The sequence below is a fragment of the Bos indicus genome, chromosome 7 (assembly GCF_029378745.1).
Source record: "Bos indicus isolate NIAB-ARS_2022 breed Sahiwal x Tharparkar chromosome 7, NIAB-ARS_B.indTharparkar_mat_pri_1.0, whole genome shotgun sequence".
Taxonomy (NCBI): domain Eukaryota; kingdom Metazoa; phylum Chordata; class Mammalia; order Artiodactyla; family Bovidae; genus Bos; species Bos indicus.
The window spans coordinates 82719280-82739669 of NC_091766.1; the positions used below are offsets into that span (position 1 = coordinate 82719280).

Sequence of the window (20390 nt, forward strand, 5' to 3'; positions counted from 1 at the left end):
GCTCACTCAAAGAAAGAGCAATGTAATACTATAGACTGAACAGCTTTAAGATGCAAAACAATATAAAAACTCCCCCAAACCAAACCTGACCAGCCACAAATTAAAATGCAGGCAAAAGAGAAACATATCTATTTGCATCCTACTCAAAAGGTGGCAATTTCAATACTTTTAACTTCTAAAACAACCCTCATTCATCTGACCAAAGACAAAAGTAAGAGGCTCTTGTGAGTTCATTTTGATTTTTATTACACACCACAGACATGTACACTAACCAGAGTAGGATGCTTCTTTGTACTCTCAAAATCACAGGAAATGTATTTCTACCTACCCTCTTTTTTGCAATACTGGAGTGGCATTTCAGACTACCATCTTGGAACTGGTTTAGGGCCAAGTAAAGGAAATCATGGAAGGCAATATATATAGCATAATCATGAGCTATTTTTGGAAGCTGGTAGTATCTACTACTTCTATAGCAGTAGAAGCTAGTAGCTAGTAGTTATTCTCAGGCAGACTGAAAGTAACAGGGCTGTGCAGTATTAAAAATGCTATTACTCGGGTATTAATTTTGTTGTTGTTTAGTCGCTAAGTTGTTTCTGACTCTTTTGAGACCCCACAGACTGTATACCGCTAGGCTCCTCTGTCCATGGGACTTCCCAGGCAAGGATACTGGAGTAGGTTGCCATCTCCTCCCCTAAGGGATCTTCCCAACTGAGGGACTGAACCTGCGTCTAATGCACTGCAGGCGGAGTCTTTACCACTGAGCCACCAGGGAAGCCCACTTCTTTTGTTCATCTCCTCTTATTAGTTAACAGGGAAAGTAAAAAAAGGGGGTCTGTAAGAATCTTTCATTCTTGTTTTCAACTTCCTGTGATACAGTATCTTCTCAAAGGGTTTGAAAGGAGCACATCTCCTTGTTTAGACTGAAAAGACTGGAAATCTCTTCTGTGCACCCAGCAAATGTAGAAATTACAACCACCTTCATGTTTGCACCTGTGCTTTAATAATCCTGACTACCCTTGGCATTGATAGAGTATGAGCTGCAAAGTTCCTAAGACTACCTGACCTCACTTGTAAGTTACCTTGGCTTTCTATGCTATGCATGTGTCTCTGAAGAGGATGCTATTGTATTCTTGGTCCAAAATAAGGTTGGCATGGATATATTCAATCTTTTTTACACATACACCAAGCGAGGAATTTTTTTCCCTACATTTTTTTTTTGTCAGGCAAGAGAAAACACATTCCACTTCAATTTTGAGGTAGGTAATGAGAAAAATACAGGACCCTTTAGGATCTAACCTCTCTCCACCTTTCTAGGCTTATGTCTTAATGTAGTTGACCCTTGAACAGTGAGGGGGTAAGGGGTGCTGACTCTCTATGCAGTCCAAAATCTATGCATATCCTACAGTCTGCCCTCCATAACTATGGTTCTATATCCACAGATTCAACCAACTTGGGATTGTTTATTACTAAAGCATTTACTACCGAAAAAAATCCAACATGTAAGTGGAGCTACACAATTCAAACTTGTGTTGTTCACGGCTCAACTCCACTTCCTAAGTGGCTTTCACAACAATCAACGTTCTGATGGTCCATAATATATATCCCTGGTGCATTTGCGTATTGCTCTTAAATTCAGTTTAAGCATTGCTTCTCTGGAAGGAAGTTCATATCTCTGATTGAACTATCACCTTTTTATTTTCTTCTAGAATCCTGGTATTATCTTGGTAATAAATGCTATCAAATTGTACTTCATATAAATAACCTTATTTCTCTCTCACCTGCTACATTATGAACCACTAGAGTGAAGAAACTGTACTTGTCTTTCTATCTTCACTGATAATAGACTGAAGGCATTCTACTAATGCCTCTTAGAAATGTTGAAATATAAATATTCTATTTACAAGTGCTAGGTTTTTTCACAAACCTAGCCTGAGATCTGTTCATTTTTGACTTTGTGAACTTGGTTTCATTCAAACCTCTATTTTGTCCTAGGTTAGGACTAGATCGATCTGCATTTTACTAAGATGATGGTGTCTATTACAAGTTACATACTACTACTTTTCCCAGCATAAAAGGGCTATTTTTGAACTTGATGATGCAAAGAACATTTAGGATAGTAGTGCCTGGCATAGCAGCATAAGCATTAACAGGATACTGGACTTGTATCTAAACATTTTTAAGCCACAGATGGAATTCAACAGACTATGTGTTCTTTTGACCGTCTTTTTATGACTGCCTGGAAAGAAGATACGCTCCTGCCATTGGTACAGCTGAAGCCAATCAGGAACTAAACATCAACACAAAAATTCCAAGCAAGCTGGAATCAAGATTCTGGAGCCAGGAAGGAGATTAGGGAGAGTATTCAAATCTAGTAAACTGTGGACTTTAGTGCCCATCACCCCATCTGGTCTTGCACCAAGACTATGTGATACAGGCAGAACCTCTGATGTTTAAATTGATCCTTAATCCTCTTCTGCAACCTGTTAAGACCACAAAAGGAGTATCTGAATATTCTGTGGACTACTTAACTATCTTCTCTGCCCTTTAGGTTAGACAACAGGCTTCAGTGGTAACTCTTTGAAAAAAAAGAATATGCTGACTGCCTTTTTTCCCCACAGAATCCTGTGATTTTTTTTCCCACCTCCCAAAGATCTTAAGTTTCAAAAAGTCAGAATGGAGTCAGAAATAAGCTGTTTCCCACTTTGTTCAGCACCTATACACAGTAAAAAAAACAAACAAACAAACAAACAGCTTATATGTTGCCATAAATTTTCCAAAGAAATTATTTCTACCTCTACTTCCACCTACCTCCTCTGAAATTCCAACTTAAAGAGATAGCCTAGAACTGATTATCTAGAATATTCTTGCCCTCTTCATATTAGCTTTGTGTAGTAAACAACTAAAAAGTTAGTTGACATAGCTTTAGGAAAACCTAGCTGGCAGCAGAGTTGGACAACAGATGGCCACTCAGAAACTAGACCCAGGAAGGTTACTTACTCTCTGTATGCTGATAAGAGTTCTATTTTGGGGAATACCCTGAAAATCCTTGACCTAATGCAAAAGCCCAAGAGACAGTGCAGGTAGGAATAATTATCATAACCTGATTACCTGTCTAGGGCAAAATATACCATTTAAATCAGCTATAGATAAACCAGAAATGTACAATAAAAAAGATACTGACAGCCTACAGAAGCTTTCATCTTTTGCAAAAAACAAACAAACAAAAAAAACCCAGCAACATGTAACAAGATTTTCTTAGATGTTTCCTAGAATTCTTACTAAGCACCTTAAAGTAGTCATAAAAATAAGTGACTTTTAGTTCCGTACTTTGTTTCTGCAGAAAGAGCTACTAGCAGGCTCACTTTATAATAACTCCAAACAGTTTTTTCTTAAAACAAAACAAAACAAAAAAGGTTTAGTCTTATCTTTATGGCAATTAATAGCTGACAACAGTATCTAATTAAAACTGTAACAGGCAATTTTTAGCTAAGAAGCTCTCCTTAGTTTTGAAATTTTAACTGAATTTTGGTTGAACCTTAAATGTTAACCATAAATGTGTAATAACTGCTCTACTACAAAATCTGTAAGTCACATTTCCAAAATTCCTGTTGCCTGGATGAAAATTACTGAAGGTTTTCCTTTATCAACAAAACTCAAAGACATTTATGTCATGGCATATGGTAAGTAGATTTGAAAGCTGTTTATCATCACTTAGTTACACAAGATTCCAGTTCAAGTTGATATAGAAAACATAAACTAGATTGAGAGCAATGTATTAAATAAACAAAAACACAGTTTGTATTTTGGGGTAATTAAAAATGTACAGACCTAACACTAAAAAGAATGAAAAACACATCCAAGATTATCATTCTGTAATTGTTCTGTTTAGCTCTTTTTACTCTAAGCATGTAGTCTTATTTGGAGAATGACAGCTGCTCAAATTTTTGCTTAAGACATTTATCCATACTTAACCAGAGGTTTCAGAGATAATAACACCAGTCAGGTATTCTGAATTATTTTATGTTAAATAGGAGCATTTTCTCAATAGTCTTAACATTTTCTCTTAAGTCACATCTATCTTCCTCGTTAAGAACTACATAGGCTTGTTTTAAATAGTTTAAACACCTGTAATAAACTACAGATTGCTAAGAGTAGAGGTACTCTGGTTAATGCTCAAAATGGTATGGCTAGAGGAAAAGCCAGCATTATTAAATATGAATGCAATCCTTACCAACACAAATTGAACCTTTTTTTTTTCCAATAAAAAAGCTAGTCTGAAAAAAAGGTCTCATTCTATAAAGATTTATCATTTCCAAATCACAGTGAAAGGAACTTGAATAATTTACCAATTTTGTTTTCTACTATGTGCCTTAAAGATACCTCACTAAAGACTGGTATCTAGCACAACAGAATGACATATGCAGAATGTAATATTGTAGCGACAGTACTGAGGCTGATTGTTACAGACACATTTCAACTCTGCGTATTAAATGTTACATCCTAATTATTTATATAGAACATTGGTCCAATAACAAAACTAGAGAACAGCAGCTGAAAGTGTAGCTCATTCAATGTTGAGAGATAAAAGGGTTAACCATTCTTTCCACTATTTTCGGCAGATGAGTCCTTTTTTGTCATATTTAAATCTGATGGCGACTGGAATTCTGGCGTTTTTCCAAGCTACTGTATGAAAAGGATGCTGAAGGCCATCACGATACAGCACACTGCAACATACGGACTCTTCCGTTCACCTGGTGGAAAAGAGGCAGTTAAATACATTCATGTTAACTGAGTGGCGAACATAAGGTTATTACTACAGGGAGAGGCATGTACAAACCAAGATAAGATTCTTGCCTATGAAGTCCATACACTTAGGGGCAGGGGCAAAATGAACTACATGCAACATAAAAGTAAGTACACACCAGAATGAACTAAACGATACCGATCTAAGACCACCTCTTTGTCATGTCTTTAGAAAACACTGGATTCGCCATTTTAGTGTCACTGCATAAACCTACATATTGAAAAATGTAACAAAGAATGTAGGATAAAGACCCAAGAGGAATTATCTCAAAAAACTTGTAAGGGGAAAAAAATAGCATTCCTGAATGAAAATAAACAAGTATTCAACAAAACTGCATTTTAAAAATCAACATCACATAGAATGTCAAAAAAACAAACAAACACATTAGAGAAACCTAAACTATTTCTGAGATGGATTTCGTATCAAATCTTTTATAGTATAATTACTCTGGGTTAGAGACATAGAACAATCACTTCTGAATTAGTCAGTTTTCACATGTGTTTAAGGAGTGTCTGTTTATAGCTGGAGATTTTCCTTTGCACAAGTAGATCTGGAGTTGGCTTGTGCGATTGTCTTGCAAACAGAGATCCTGTGATTGTGAGCTAACTCAAACTTATCTTGTTCATTCCTGTTTCTTCAATAATTGCAAGACTGTACATACAAGGCACCGGGCATTTTTGTGCTGCTTTGAGGGCACACACGAAAGGAAGAAGGAAGGAAGGGGAAAGAGTGAGGACGTGCTACTTCTAGGAAAAAGCCTGAGTCTGTACCTGGTTCCTTTATAGAAGGGCTTCCCTGGTGGCTCAGAGGTTAAAGCGTCTGCCTGCAATGCAGGAGACCAGGGTTCGATCCCTGAATTGGGAAGATCCCATGGAGAAGGCAATGGCACCCCACTTCAGTACTCTTGCCTGGAAAATCCCATGGACAGAGGAGCCTGGTAGGCTACAGTCCATGGGGTCGCAAAAAGTCAGACAGGACTGAGCGATTTCACTTTCACTTTCCTTTATAGAGATGATTTATACTCCCCTCACCTGTGTTTTTCTATGGTGTTTAAAATAATTTCTTTTCTAGTAACTAAGTTCCTTAATTCACTTACCAAGGTTAGTTAATTATTTCTGGAAAATGTCAATCTTGATCACTCTTAGCAATTAAAACCTTGAAGGTCATTATTTTCAGAGCTCCCTCACTGAGATCATAGGGATACAACTGGTAAATTTTTATCTTTATATCTATTCAATGGCAATATTCATATGACACATTTTACACACATACAAACAAAATAAACATTTGGTGTTTTTCAGTGTTCTATCCACAGACATTTAATGAACTATGTTCCAACTAAATGAAAATTCAGAAAGTGAGAAAATACAGTTTTCACAATATGATCTCAACTGGAAAAAACAACAACAAAAAAAAACTAGAAAATAGTGGTGTTCCTTGTTTTTTAGCAATGCTGATTCTTTCAGAGTAAAAAACTCAAGTTATCCAACAAAACAAGAACAAAAATCAATCAGACCAAAATTTCAGGTAGATCTCATAAGGAAGCCTGTCCCTATTTCCATAGGGCTGCTGCTGCTGCTGCTACGTCACTTCAGTCGTGTCCGACTCTGAGCGACCCTAGAGACGGCAGCCCACCAGGCTCCCCTGTCCCTGGGATTCTCCAGGCAAGAACACTGGAGTGGGTTGCCATTTCCTTCTCCAATGCATGAAAGTGAAAAGTGAAAGTCTAGATACCCTTATTGTCAAATACAGCCTTCTTAAATACTAAAAGAAGAAATTAATACTGTCCTAAATTTGCCATCTGCGAAAAATTAATTTTTGAGGAAGTTCTTCTCTTCCTCATCCTCCAACTTAGAATACTATGATTTACATATGGGTTTCATTTTCCTGTTTTTAATTTTCTTAAAAGAGACTGCCATGTGGTAGAGCTAAACATCTTTAGTTGAACTAGGGTGAGAATGTTACTTCTTGTCTGGTCTGAGGTCTCTCTAAGTGAATGTGAAACAGTTGCTGTACTGTGATGTGTAACATGATAAGATGCTCTGGCTGGGCCTTTTCCCATTAAAATTGCATCCTTTCTTTGGGGATATATTCTGTGTCAAGATAAGAGGAACATGTGGTTGAGAAAGCTGCATATCAGTACCAACATTTTCTAAAACCCTTTGCCAAAATGAAAAGCTAATGGTTTTCACATAATTGGCAATATGTGAATAACTGAACTATTTAACCTATGATATTCATGCAGTCAAGAGAGGAAAATGGAAATAGATGGGCAAGCAAAAAAAGAAAAGGCATAGTTTATAATTGGACATAAAAATAGATAATACTAACAGGATATTATTAAGAAAGCTATAAACTAGATGTCTGAAACCTTTACCTACACTTCCAAGCAACAACTGTGAACAAAGTCACCTGGATTAGTTACTAATGGAGTTGTACAATGTTTTCTAATTTATTACATAAAAAAATGGATTTACAATGCCTTAACATTTTCACCATAAGCCAATAATTTTAATGTTCATATGACTCTAATCCTGAATATTTATTGGAAGGACTGATGCTGAAACTCCCATACTTTGGCCACCTGATGCGAACAACTGATTCATTGGGAAAGACCCTGATGCTGAGAAAGATTGAAGGCAGGAGGAGAAGGATTAGATGGTAGGATGGCATCACCAACTCAATGGACATGAGTTTGAGTAAGCTCTGGGAGTTGGTGATGGACAGGGAGGCCTGGCGTGCTGCAGCAGTCCGTGGGGTTGGAGAGTCTGACACGACTGAGTGACTGAACTGAACTGATGACTCTAATCCAGTGATATTCCTTATCCCCTCAAACTGTCCATAATTTTTTTTTTTTAACTGAATAGCTGATTTACTATGTTTTAGATATACAGCAAAGTGTTCAGTTATACATCCACATACATGCAAATATATACATACAGATATATTTATATATTTTTTCAGATTTATTTCCATTAAAGATATTACAATATAGTAAATATAGTTCCTTGTGCTATACTGTGCTGTGCTGTGCTTAGTCGCTCAGTCGTGTCCGACTCTTTGCAACCCCATGAAATGTAGCCTGCCAGGCTCCTCTGTCCATGGGGATTCTCCTGTCAACAATACTGGAGTGGGTTGCCATGCCCTCCTCCAGGGGAACTTTCCAACCCAGGGATCGACCCAGGTCTCCTGCATTGCAAGCAGATTCTTTACCTTCTGAGCCACCATAGTAGATACTTGTTATTTACCTATTTTGTATGTAATAGTATTTGTTAATCCCAATTTCCTAATTTATCGCCCCACCTTTGTTTTCAATGTCTGCAAGTCTATTTCTCTTTTGTAAATAAATTCAAGATTCTACTTGTAAGTGGTACAATATATTTGTCTTCTCTATCTGACTTACTTCACTTAGTATGATAATCTCTAGGTCCAACCAGGTTGCTGCAAATGGCATTATTTCATTCTTTTTTTATGGCTGAGTGATATTCTACAGCTGCAATGAACATTGGGGTGCATATATCTTTTCCTTTTCAAATGATGGTTTTCTCTGGATATATGCCAAGGAATGTGATTGCTGACTCATATGGTAACTCATTTTTTGTCTAAATAACTCAATTTTGTCTAAGGTATCTCCATACTGTTCTCCACAGTGGCTGTGCCAGTTTACAACCACAGTGCAGGATGGTTCCTTTTTCTCCCCGCCCTCTCCACCATCTATTATTCAATGGCCATTGATGATGGCCATTCTGACCAGGAGTGAGGTGATACCTCATTGTAGTTCCGATTTGCATTTCTCTAATAATTAGTGATGTTAAGCATCATTTCATGTGCCTATTCATGTATGTCTTCTATGAAGAAATGTCTATTTAGATCTGCCCAATTTTTGACTGGGTTATCTGTTTAATATTTAACTATACAAGCTGTTTGTGTATTTTGAAAATTAATTTCCTTGTCGGTCACATCATTTGCAAGTATTTTCTCCCATTCCATAGATTGTCTTTTCATTTTGTTTATGGTGTCCTTTGCTGTGCAAACGCATGTAAGTGTGATTAGGTCCTATTTGTTTATTTTTGCTTTTGTTTCCTTTAGTCTAGGAGTTGTATCCAAAATAATACGGTGCAATTTATGTCAGAGAGTCTTCTGCCTATATTTTCCTCTAGAAGTTTCACAGTATCTAGTCTTAAGATACTTAAGACCTAAATATGTGTTTATTTTTGTACGCTGTTAGAGAATGTTCTAATTCCATTGTTTTACCTGTGGCTGTAAAGTTTTTCCAGCACCACTTATTGAAGAGACTTTTTCTCCACTGTATATTCTTGCCTCCACTGTTGTGGATTAATTGATCATAAATGCATGAGGTTTATTCTTGTCCTTTCTCTTAAAGGACACCCACAAAATTTCACATGTTTTAGCACCCAGGGCCAAAGCAGTGACTTGATAGGAGCCTCAGTCAAACCTACCTTCTGGCCTTGGAGAATCTCCTGGAGAAGCAAAAGGCGACTGCATCTTACCTTCGGGACACAGACACTGATGGGAGCCATTCTGAGTTACTTCTGTCATACGGACACTGGCAGGCACCACTGTAGAATCTTCCCTCTAGCTTATGAGTGGTAGGACCCAACTGTGTCCTTGCCCAACAGCTTACAGGTGAGTGCTGAGACACCTCAAGCTAAGCAACCCATCTGGTAAGAACAGAGCCACATCCATCAGCAGACATGCTGCCTTAAGAGCGCACAGCTGCCTCTGAACATGGCCCTATCCACCAGAGGGTTCAGTGCCCCATTCCACTTACCAGTGGGCAAGCACCAGCCCCAGAAACCCATGGAGCCCAGTCCTGTCCTCAGAGAAGCCTGCTCTAGCCTCTGGATCAGCCTCACTCTGACAGGGGGCAGACACTAAATGCTAGAAATTTAGTGACAATCCTGCAACCTACAGACTCAGACTGCCCCCTAAACCCCCATCGCAGCAGGCCAGGCCCTGCCCTGGGTCCAGTTGGGACATGGTCTGGCCCACTGGCAGGCCAAGTTTCAGAACACCCTAGACACTGTACCAAACTGTGTCAGGAACTCCTCCCCATCCCCACCAGTGGTGCTGGGAAAACTAGACAGCTACATGTAAAAAAATGAAATCAGAACAGCTAGTTCCTCACACTTTATATAAAAATAATCTCGAAGTAGATTAAGGACCTAAATGTAGGACTGGAAAACATAAACTCCTAGAAGAAAATAGAGTGGAATACTCTTTGACATAAATCATATTTTGGGGGACATATCTAAAGGAAACAAAAGCAAAAATAAACTAACTGGATCTAATTAACGTTAAAAGCTTTTCCACAGCAGAAGAAACTATCAACAAAATGAAAAGACAACCTATTGAATGAGACAGAATATTTGCTAATGCCATGACTGATAAGGGATTAATATCCAAAATCTATAAACAGTTCATACAACTCAACATCAAAAAAAAACAACCCAATTAAACCTGGGCAGAGGCCTGAGAGAAAGTTTTTCAAAGAAGACATACAGATGACCAACAGGCAGATGAAAAGATGATCAACATTATTAATCATCACAGAAATGCAAATTAAAACCAAAATGAGATGTCATCTCACACCTGTTAGAATGGCTATCATCAGAAGGGACACAAGAAATGTTGCTGAGGTTATTGGTGGAAATGTAAATTAATGCATCCTCTATAGAAAACAGGATAGAGGTTTCTCAGTAAAAACAGAACTACAATATGACCCAGCAATTCAAACATACAATATGACCCAGCAATAAGACCACAGAACTGGTCTGTGGTCCAGAGGTTGAGGAGCCCTGTTACATACTATTTTGCATCAATTACACTTCAATAAAAAAAAAATTATTGGTGAATAAAGTATATTTTAATTCATTTACTTACCAATTATTTGAGAATCTAGTATGTGCTGGGTACTGTGTTAAATACTATACATAATGTTATGGGACAATGTTTATTAATATATATTGTTATCTAACCATTTACACACTTAAGATGCTACTAACTTTATTATGAAAAGTTAGAAGATATCCACGTTTACACAAAGTTCAAGAATGATCACATACATGGATTCAAGAGATGAAATAGTTCATGTTTTCTAAAAGCAACTAGTAAGAGTCTATGACTTACCAGAGGACAATTAGATAGTTGCTCAGCAAGCCTTTCATGAAATGCAAAAATCATCCTCCGTTATGGAAATGGTACATGTTATATGAAGTAGCATGCTTTACACAATGTGTGCATATACATACTTGCCTGTAACCTCAAAACCAGGAATGCAGACTGTTTACTGTCTAAATTACAAAGATCTTTGACCTGCTTTCCACCTCCCTATTAGTGAATATTAGAAGGTATGTGTGAAACCGTTTTAAATAGAGTCAAGAAAAGAGTTATGTGGAACTCTATAAAGTACTGCAAAAAGGTACACAACTGGGAAGTCTGCACTTTAAAAACTGACATTTGGTTTGTTTGAATATAACTGGCCAACAGTTTACAGCATAAGAAAGTACAGAGATAATAGACAGAGACTCACCAATTCTGGCACACTTCCAAAATATACCCAACAACCTGCAGAAAATAAAAAAGTAGCTACCGATTACTGGGAAAGACAAATTATTCAGTATCATATAGGTAATTTATTACATACTAGCATTTTAACTTTGATGTATTGCTTTAAACTGAAATTCATTTGATATTGAGCCACTACTTATTTAGAAAAGTAGGACACAATAGCTTATCAACCACCAATGTACAGAAACTATTAGAAATTGGAACATATGTGGTGTCACAGGTTGGGCCCAAAGTAAATTAATGTAAGAATGGCAAAAATTTGCACAAGAGCTTACTATTAAAAGATTAATTCAATCAACTTCAAGCGCTTTACCTTCAAAAGCAAAAAACACATAACACTGATTTAAATAAACATTAATTTTGAAAAAACAGTAAATGGACACAGTTGGTTTTGGATAAATTTTGACATTAACTGAAAAACTTTCCTGAATGTAGTTCTATATTTAAATGATCTATAATCATGAACTCCAATGACAGTATTTATATGGCCATAACATTAAATGAGGAGGAATACAAAAATATGAGCCTATATTTCAATGTAATATATTCAATATAACATATCTCAACATAAGAAAACGTTGGTTACGGATATTGTATATGAAACTATAATTTCATATAAAATTTAAAATATATATTTAAAATACATATATTCTGGAAATAATAAAAATTAGACTAATATTTCTATTTCAGTTCCATGAATAAATATATTATAAATACATATTATATGGATATATCACTTATTTTCCAAGTATTAAAAAACACCAGCTTAAAAACAATGATATTCACTGAATAGAGATATTTGAAAAAAAATATTGTAGACAATTATTTTGATGTGACAAAAGAACAGAAATATATATAGTATTACACATGGTTACAAATCAAGATAAATTAACATTACTGCAGTGAATTAGAATTGTTATAGGAAGAAAATCATGTTTATATTTGAGAGAAATTATATTTTCTTTGCCCAAAGAGATGGCTGGCAATAAATCGTTATATTGGAATGGTTAAGACTGAAAAAAAAAATGCTGACTCAATGAAGTTCCAAACATGTTCCTCCTCTGAAGTATACAGTAATTTCCTGACATCATAGCAAAAAGTCCCTTAGTTCAGATTAAATGAAATGGGCAAAAATATAAGTATTGTGAAAGATAGGAATTCTGACAGGTGAAACTTCACTATAGGAATAAAAAGGACAAATGTATACTCTTGAAAGCAAAGGATCAGGGCTAAACTGTGCCTAAGTTCAATTCTACTTAATTGGCTGCATAACTATGAGCAGGTTATTTTATCTCATTTTAACAGGGTTGCTATAAGGGTTACATGAGTTATTACACAGAAAGTCTTTAGAACAGTGACTAACATGTGCTGTGTTCAATATTACATAGGCTAAAGGTATGGACAATAACTCCAGGTATCACTAACATTGGCTTACACTTCATCAAAAAATGGAAGACAACTGGTTAGTGATCTGCAATGCCCTGCAAACTTGATTCTAAAAATCTATTGATTATAAAATGAATTATTGACTCAAAGCTGCTCGGGTTGAGGTATTCAGAAGTAGGACACTTGAAGTTCCTCTATGGGAAGCTAAGGGCCCTTCAGAACAGTCTGAAACCATATCATCATAGTCAAGGTCTTTTCAGGTCTTATAGTCTAGAAATTAGCATCAAAGCATCAGTAGGAAATTGGTATAACAGAGCATATTAAAAGCTACTTAAATGAAAAAAATTCCTAATTTGGCAACATAAGAGATTATTTGGTACTGCTTTGGCCTTTTTCACATATTTCCCTACCTAGACATTTACACGATATCCCAAATGCTAAAAGGAACTTAAGCTGGTAAACACCAATACAAATATGCTGCTTAGTTTTTAAAGACATAAGCCAGTAAGCATATATGCTGATAAAATTATAAAGTCTATGAAAATAGGAAAGTAGACAAAATAGCAACTCTTCTCTGCTGCTTTTAAGTTCTATACTATTTGAAGCAGCAAAAAATGAAGTTGCTATTTTCAACAGTGAAGTTATTAAGAACTCATTTTATCTAATTGGTCCATTTTATCTAATTAGTTCACTTAAGCATGGAACACTCAGTATAATCAAAGGAAAGTCTACTATGACTTTCATAAATATACATTTTTAACAGAAAAGAACAAGGACCAGTAAAAATGTCTTCCACAGAAATTATTTCATTTGTACAAGTCAAAATGAAAGGAGCTTAACATTTGTATAGAGACAATGTTTTTAGGGCTTCCACTGTGGCTCAGTGGTAAAGAATCTACCTGCCAATGCAGGAGACATAGGTTTGACCCCTGTTCTGGGAAGATCCCACATGCCGAGGAGCAACTAAGCCCATGAGCCACAGGAACTGAGCCCACGAGCTGCAACTACTGAAGCTTGCCTGGCCCAGAGCCCATGCTCCTCAACAAGAGAAGCCCCTGAAATGAGACGCCTGCACACCACAGCTAGAGAGTAGCTCCCACTTGCTGCAAATAGAGAAAAGCCCATGTAGCAAGCAATGAAGACCCAGCACAGTCAGAAGCAAACAAAAAGTTTTTCAAAAAACCTTTCAAACAGCTAACTGTATCATATATACTTTGAAATGTAAAAATAGGCATGCTATTTCTTTGTTTTTATGTAGGAGAAATATACTACTACTCAACCTCTACTGTAAGGTTGGCAGCCCTGAGAACTCCTTTTTTAATGTAGCATGTTGTGGATGTATTCCTGCTTCCAAAGGAATGAGAAGCAGACATTTCCACATGCAGCCTACTTTGTCACAGCACCAGAAATGTACAAATACTCTGTTCTACCACTAAGTGATTATTCATGAATGAAATACATTCTTTATTAAACATTATGTATTAGAAATCTAAACTAACAATCCATGAGATCGTTTACTGCATTCTACCATATGCTTTGTTGCTGTTGTGTAGTTGCTAAGTTGGGTCTGACTCTTCGCGACCCCATGGACTGTAGCCCGCCAGGCTCCTCTGTTCATGGAATTTCCCAGGCAGAATATTGGAGTGGGTTGCCATTTTCTTTTCCAGGGGATCTTCCCAACCCAGCAATTGAATCTGTGCCTTCTGCACAGGTGGATTCTTCACTGCTGAGCCACCAGAGAAACCCACAGGGGATTGCAGAGAAAGGGAAGGAGGAAATCAAATTGTTTAGCTGAGTAGAAAGGCTTCTTGTACAACTAAGCAACAAATAAAATTATGTAATTTCAACAAAGGGACTGAAGACTTAGTGCAATAAGAGTTCAGAGAAAAGGTCAAATGATAAGAACATAATCTCTACAAAGGAAGTGAGAAAAACCCATGGACAAATAACATGTTTTCCCCTTCAGTAGGTTAAATAAAATGCCTTAGGATGATAGAGACAGATCATCAGTTTATTGGATAAGATTATAGATCTTCATTATTCAAAACTGGGTAGGGGTTCTCTATGCCTTTATAGATGTTCAAACAAACCTACACAATAAAAAGAAACAGTAACAAAAGCCAAATGATTTAGATAATGGAATGTTTGAATAAATGTTAATTATGACCCCAAAGATATAATGCAGTTGAAGGGAAGATAATTATTTCCTCTCATAGTTGAATATCTACTACTTTGCTTCTTGTAGGAGATTTTTTTAGTGGAAGAACAGAGCCCGACTTTGCAGTATTCTAATTAGAACTTTTCCTTTCCATCAAAAACAAAAAAGGTGGAGATAATTAATTATTCCTATGTGAAGTGTTCTATTTCATCCTATTATTTCTTAAGATGATTAAGGATCTTACTATGAAAGGCTTAAGACAATTATTCACAGAATTAATCTGTAAGGCAAAGAAAGTTTAGACAGTTTTCACCATATGGTCTCTATTTTTTTTTTTTTTTTTTAATAAAATTGTCCTTCTGGTTGAACTCAACATGTATTTCTGTATGAGAAACATGGCACTGAAAAATTTTAAGTCTATGTAGTATCGCATTAAGCTCAATTTTGGCAGGAGTGTTAACATACAATTAAAAGGGATATGACATGCCCAAAACTTAACTTTTATTATTGCTTTAAGAAAGCTAAATTTCTCCAAAGATGTTTGCTTTATGATACAGCTGGGGAGCCTATATGATTAGAGCAGTCCTGGAGTGGAGATGGGATGTCTATACTAGTACTGTAGTGGACACAGTGCTTATAAACTGTTTCATGCTTTCAAGATAAGATAATGGATTTTACTATAAAAACGAAGGCCAAACCCTGTCTCTGAAACTACTAAACTGTAGCTATAATTTCAGAAAGAAAAACTATGTCATCTTTTAAAATACTTTTTTTTTTTTCAGTCCAGCACACTTCAGGTAACTTCTGATATTTATCTTTTTGGTAAGAATCTATGAATATAAAGATTTGGATTTTTTAAAAACAAGGAAAAACAATGTAAAAAGTTATTTTTACATAATTTAGTTTTTACATAAAATTTTACATAAAATTTATAATTTAGTTATACACACTAAATTACATATAGAAATTAAATTACTTAATGACTTTTAATAGTTGGCATTTAATATCTCTAAGAACTAACTTGGGTGATTAAACATTATTAGTAACATACCCAGTTTTATTTCTGTCCAGGAGGCTGGGTGCCAAGGATCGGATATAAGCACAGGTACATATAAGCAGCAAGATTACAGTCAACAGACTCTGAAAATTGAAAATGGCAGACTAAAAAGAGAAAAAGAAAAATTAATGTCACAAGATAAACTGCAAAGGTAAAAAAAAAGTCAGACAATTCCATATTAAGAATCACTTTTTTTTCTTCAAAAAGGCAAACAGAATGACATGTCTGAGAACGCTTTTTAAAAGCAGAAAGAAAGTGAGGTCGCTCAGTTGTGTCCGACTCTTTCCGACCCCTTGGACTGTAGCCTACCAGGCTCCTCTGTCCGTGGAATTTTCCAGGCAAGAGTACTGGAGTGGGTTGCCATTTCCTTCTTCAGGGGATCTTCCCAACCCAGGGATCGAACCCGGGTCTCCTGCATTGCAGGCAGACGCTTTACCATCTGAGCCACCATAGAAGCCTTAAAAGCAAAATCACAAAGTATTTTGAGACCATACCTTCTTCTCCATTCTTTGGGCTAAGGAATTCAGAAGATGCAACAAAAATTCTAAATTCAAGAACTTAAAAATACCACCAAAAATGTTACAAATCCAGAACAGCTCACCAAAGCCAAACCAATAATTTATACAGATGTCCTAGGATCCCAGACTACTAGGCAGAACATACGGTCTCCAAGCTCTGCAAGTAAGCTGGCTATGCAACCTCAGTTGAATACTGCCCTCTCTAAATCTGTTTCACATCAGTAAAACTAGGTGGAGAATGGGGAGACAGACTCAATGCTGGCTCAAGATTTTTCAATTCTGAAATTCTTTTAGAATAAGAATGCTTTTAAGTAGTCACGTTCCATGCATTAACTAATAGTTGTCAATTAGCTTTTGGTGGAAAAAGGACTTGCTCATTCACTGCTGATACTTTAAGATAAAAAATTTAACACAAGAATCTGTTCTTAAATAAAACTGTTACACATTTATCATAATACTCATCCCTAAAGAGGGGACAAACTGAATCTCCAGCACCTAACTATCCGACAGCCACACAGTGGGAGCCCAATAAGAGATGACGGAGTAAATACTACAATTTTTTAAAAACACAGGAATGAAAAAAAAAAAAACAACAACACAGGAATGCTACTGTACATACAATAAAGAACAACTTTTCTATTATATACAGGTAGCTAAAATATATCAATCTTACACAGTAGCCAACAATATATTTACTTAGTAGACTCAGAAGTACTTCCTGAGGGGGATCAAGATGGTGGAGTAGGATGTGAAACTCACCTCTACCAACAAAACACATCAAAAATACATCTACATGTGGAATAATTCTCACAGAAAACCAACTGGAAATGGGCAGAAGATCTCCTATATAACCAAAGCTGCAAGAAAGATCTCCATGTAACCAGGTAGGACAGGGGAAAAAAAAGGCATCAAGATGGGACATCAAGATGCCTCTGGTAGGCATGTGTAAAGGAGAAAGGGTCTACACAGGTAGGCTTGGGAAGCATCCTTGCCTGCTGGAACAGACAGAGGGGTTTCAGAGGCCTAGACTTGATAACAATGTACGCGTGCTGGCTTGCTAACAATCAGGGTGGAGAGAGACTGGTGCTGATGGCTGCACCTCACCACACTTCCCAAAGTGTGAATCAGGCTGGGCTACAGCTAAGCAGTTAATCTTCACAGACACGCTCTGCAGGAGGACTCCATCTATTAACAGCTGCAAGGAGCCAGCTCTCAGAGTCTGGTGTTCCAGGTCTAGCCACAGAGCCCACAGTCCCGAGGCAGGAGGAAGATGGGCACCCACCAGAGTAAAGCAACTAGAGATTCATTCCCTATGGACTGCAACTCCAAGACAAAAATAGCAGCACAAATAAGGGAGGAGGCTGGGCCCTGCCCAGACCACACATTTCTTATTCAGCTTCTCATTCATTTCTCATTTAGGGAGTCATGAGACCTCCTCGACCACATTCCTGCAGAAAGGCTCCCTGGAGGTCAAAGCGGGAGTGATGTCAAAGGATATTCTACCCATATGCCTTTTTGGAAGAAGTCATCTTGGCTAAGAGATGTGTTCTCACACATGGGAGGATCCTGAGATATACCAAATATGGACTGTGAACCAGGCAAATCAAAATGACTGGCCAAAAGAAACCTGGAAGAAACTACCCCATAAAAGTAATTCAAACTGCCCTGAGGGCGTGACTCAGCAACTCTTGAGTCTATCCATGTGTCTATCCACACATACTGTGTTCTTTTTTTTCTCCTTTTAACAAATACTTTACTTGTTTCACTACTTTCCAACTTTGTGGGTACTCTTCTGCAAAGCTAAAGGGCCAGGGCCTTGTCACTGACCACTGGTCTAATGGCTAGGATTGGTGTTCTCACTGCCACAACCTGGCCTCAGTCTCTGGGCGGGAACTCAAGCCCTGCTTCAAGCTGCTACAGGCTGAAGCCACCTGAGATCCATCTGAAGCACCCCTAAAGTGGAGGTGGGGGTAAAGGGGGGAAGGAGTTGGTGGGTGGGTCTGGGTTTTGGCAGTGGTATTGGGTGGACTTCGATATGCACAGAAAGGCATGTCTCCAGTAGAGAGCCCCTGTGGAGGAGTACTCAGTGCTCCAGGTCCACCCTCTTCCCACCTCTGCTTGGAGCTGGATCTGAGGTGGACAGGTCCTGAGAGAGGCCTGCCACAGAGGCAGTTAAGGTCCCAGGAAACAGCACAACCATCTTGATTCACGCAGCCACAGTGCCCTGGCCCCCAGAACCAATCCACTAAGCCTACAGCTTAGCACTATATCTGGGACAAACACAATGGAAAAAGAGAAGCAATTTTGGGCTGCTCACGGGCAGAACTGTGGTTGTCAAAAATATTGCACTCACACAGACTATACAGGGGTGCTCCCGTATTAAAAACACACCTTCAAATCCATAGTAGAGAACTGTTTCTCTTAAATTCATAGAGCCAGAATGAAGTTAAGAAATATGAAAAAGCAGAGGAACTACTCAGATTTAAAAGAACAAGAGAAATTCCCTTGAAAGAAATGAAACAGCCCTCACCAGTCTCTCAGACCCTGGGTTCAAAAAGGAAGAAAAATGTTATAGGAATTAAAAAAGATAACTGATAGAAATTCAGATCATTGTAACAAGGAACTAGCAACTATAAACATGAACCAATCAAAGGCAGACAATACAATTGCTAAGAGCAAATATAGATGCAATCAATAGCAGATTAAATTACAAAGAACAAATAAGTGATCTGGAAAATAGAATGATGGCAATCACTCAAGTAGAACAGCTAAAGAAAAAATTCTAAAAATGTAAACAAGAGATCTCTGATGTATCATTTTGTTGTTGTTGTGATTTAGTCACTAAGTGATGTCCAACTCTTTTGATCCCCAGGGGCTGTAGCCCACTAGGCTCCTCTGTCCGTGGGATTCCCCGTGTAACAATACCAGGTTGCCAATTCTTTTTCCAGTGAATGTTCCTGATCCAGGGATCAAACCTGCATCTCCTGCACCAGTAGATAGATTCTTTACCACTGAGCCTTCAGAGAAGTCCATCTGGTATATCATTAACAATTCAGGGGTCCAAGAAGAAGAGAAATAAAAGGGGACTGAAAATGTAGCTGAGGAAATCAGGACTAAAAACTTCCCAAACCAAAAGAAAGAAACAGATATTCAGGTAGAGGAAGCACAGAGGGTCCCCTTAAAGATGAAAGCAAACAGACCCACACCAACACATATCATAGTTAAAATGGCAAAAATTAAAGACAAAGACAGAAGTCTAAAAGCAGCAAGAGAAAACCAAAGAGTCATATTCAAGAGAATCACCATAAGGCTATCAGCTGAATTCTCTGCAGAAACTCTGTAGGCCAGAAGGGAGTGGCATGATATACTCAAAAAGTTCTGAAAGAGAAAAACCTACAACATATTAAACCCTGCAAGATTATCATTTAGACTAGAAAGATAAAGAATTTCTCAGACAAGCAAAAATTAGAAGAATACAGCAATTCTAAACCTACCCTAGAAGAAATATTGAAAGGTTTTCTCTAAAGAGAAAAGAAGCAAGCCTTAATAGGAAAAGGGGAATTACAATAGGAAAGGCAAGCATATAAAAGGATTGAGTAAGTAAAGTCACTCAACTTTACTCTTTGTCCAACTATTTGTGGCCTCATGGACTGTAGCATACCAGGCTCCTCTGTCCATGGGATTTTCCAGGCAAGAGTACTGGAGTGGGTTGCCATTTCCTTCTCCAGGGAATCTTCCTGACCCAGGGATTGAACCCGGGTATCCTGCATTGTAGGCAGATGCTTTACTACCTGAGCCACCAGGGAAATTCTATCATTTAAATAAGCCAGTATATTGACTGAAAATAAGAAAAAATGACAAAATGCAAGTAGCCAT

At 37.4% G+C, this 20390-nt stretch overlaps 1 protein-coding gene and 1 non-coding gene across 2 annotated transcripts in view; both read right to left on the reverse strand.

The window, feature by feature from the left end:
- Positions 1-222: 222 nt before the first annotated feature.
- The window catches only part of TMEM167A (transmembrane protein 167A), a 47956-nt gene continuing 27788 nt past the window's right edge, over positions 223-20390 (reverse strand). Inside the window, exons 2-4 of the mRNA XM_070794007.1 lie at positions 15991-16100; positions 11358-11392; positions 223-4751 (exon numbers count right to left, since the gene is read on the reverse strand). Of these exons, the coding sequence (XP_070650108.1) occupies positions 4681-4751; positions 11358-11392; positions 15991-16100 (216 nt within the window). The 3' untranslated portion in view covers positions 223-4680. The remainder of the gene's footprint in view (positions 4752-11357; positions 11393-15990; positions 16101-20390) is intronic.
- Positions 14032-14166, reverse strand: LOC139184305 (small nucleolar RNA U109). Its single transcript, XR_011567892.1, has one exon. It is a non-coding gene; the product is annotated as a small nucleolar RNA U109 (small nucleolar RNA).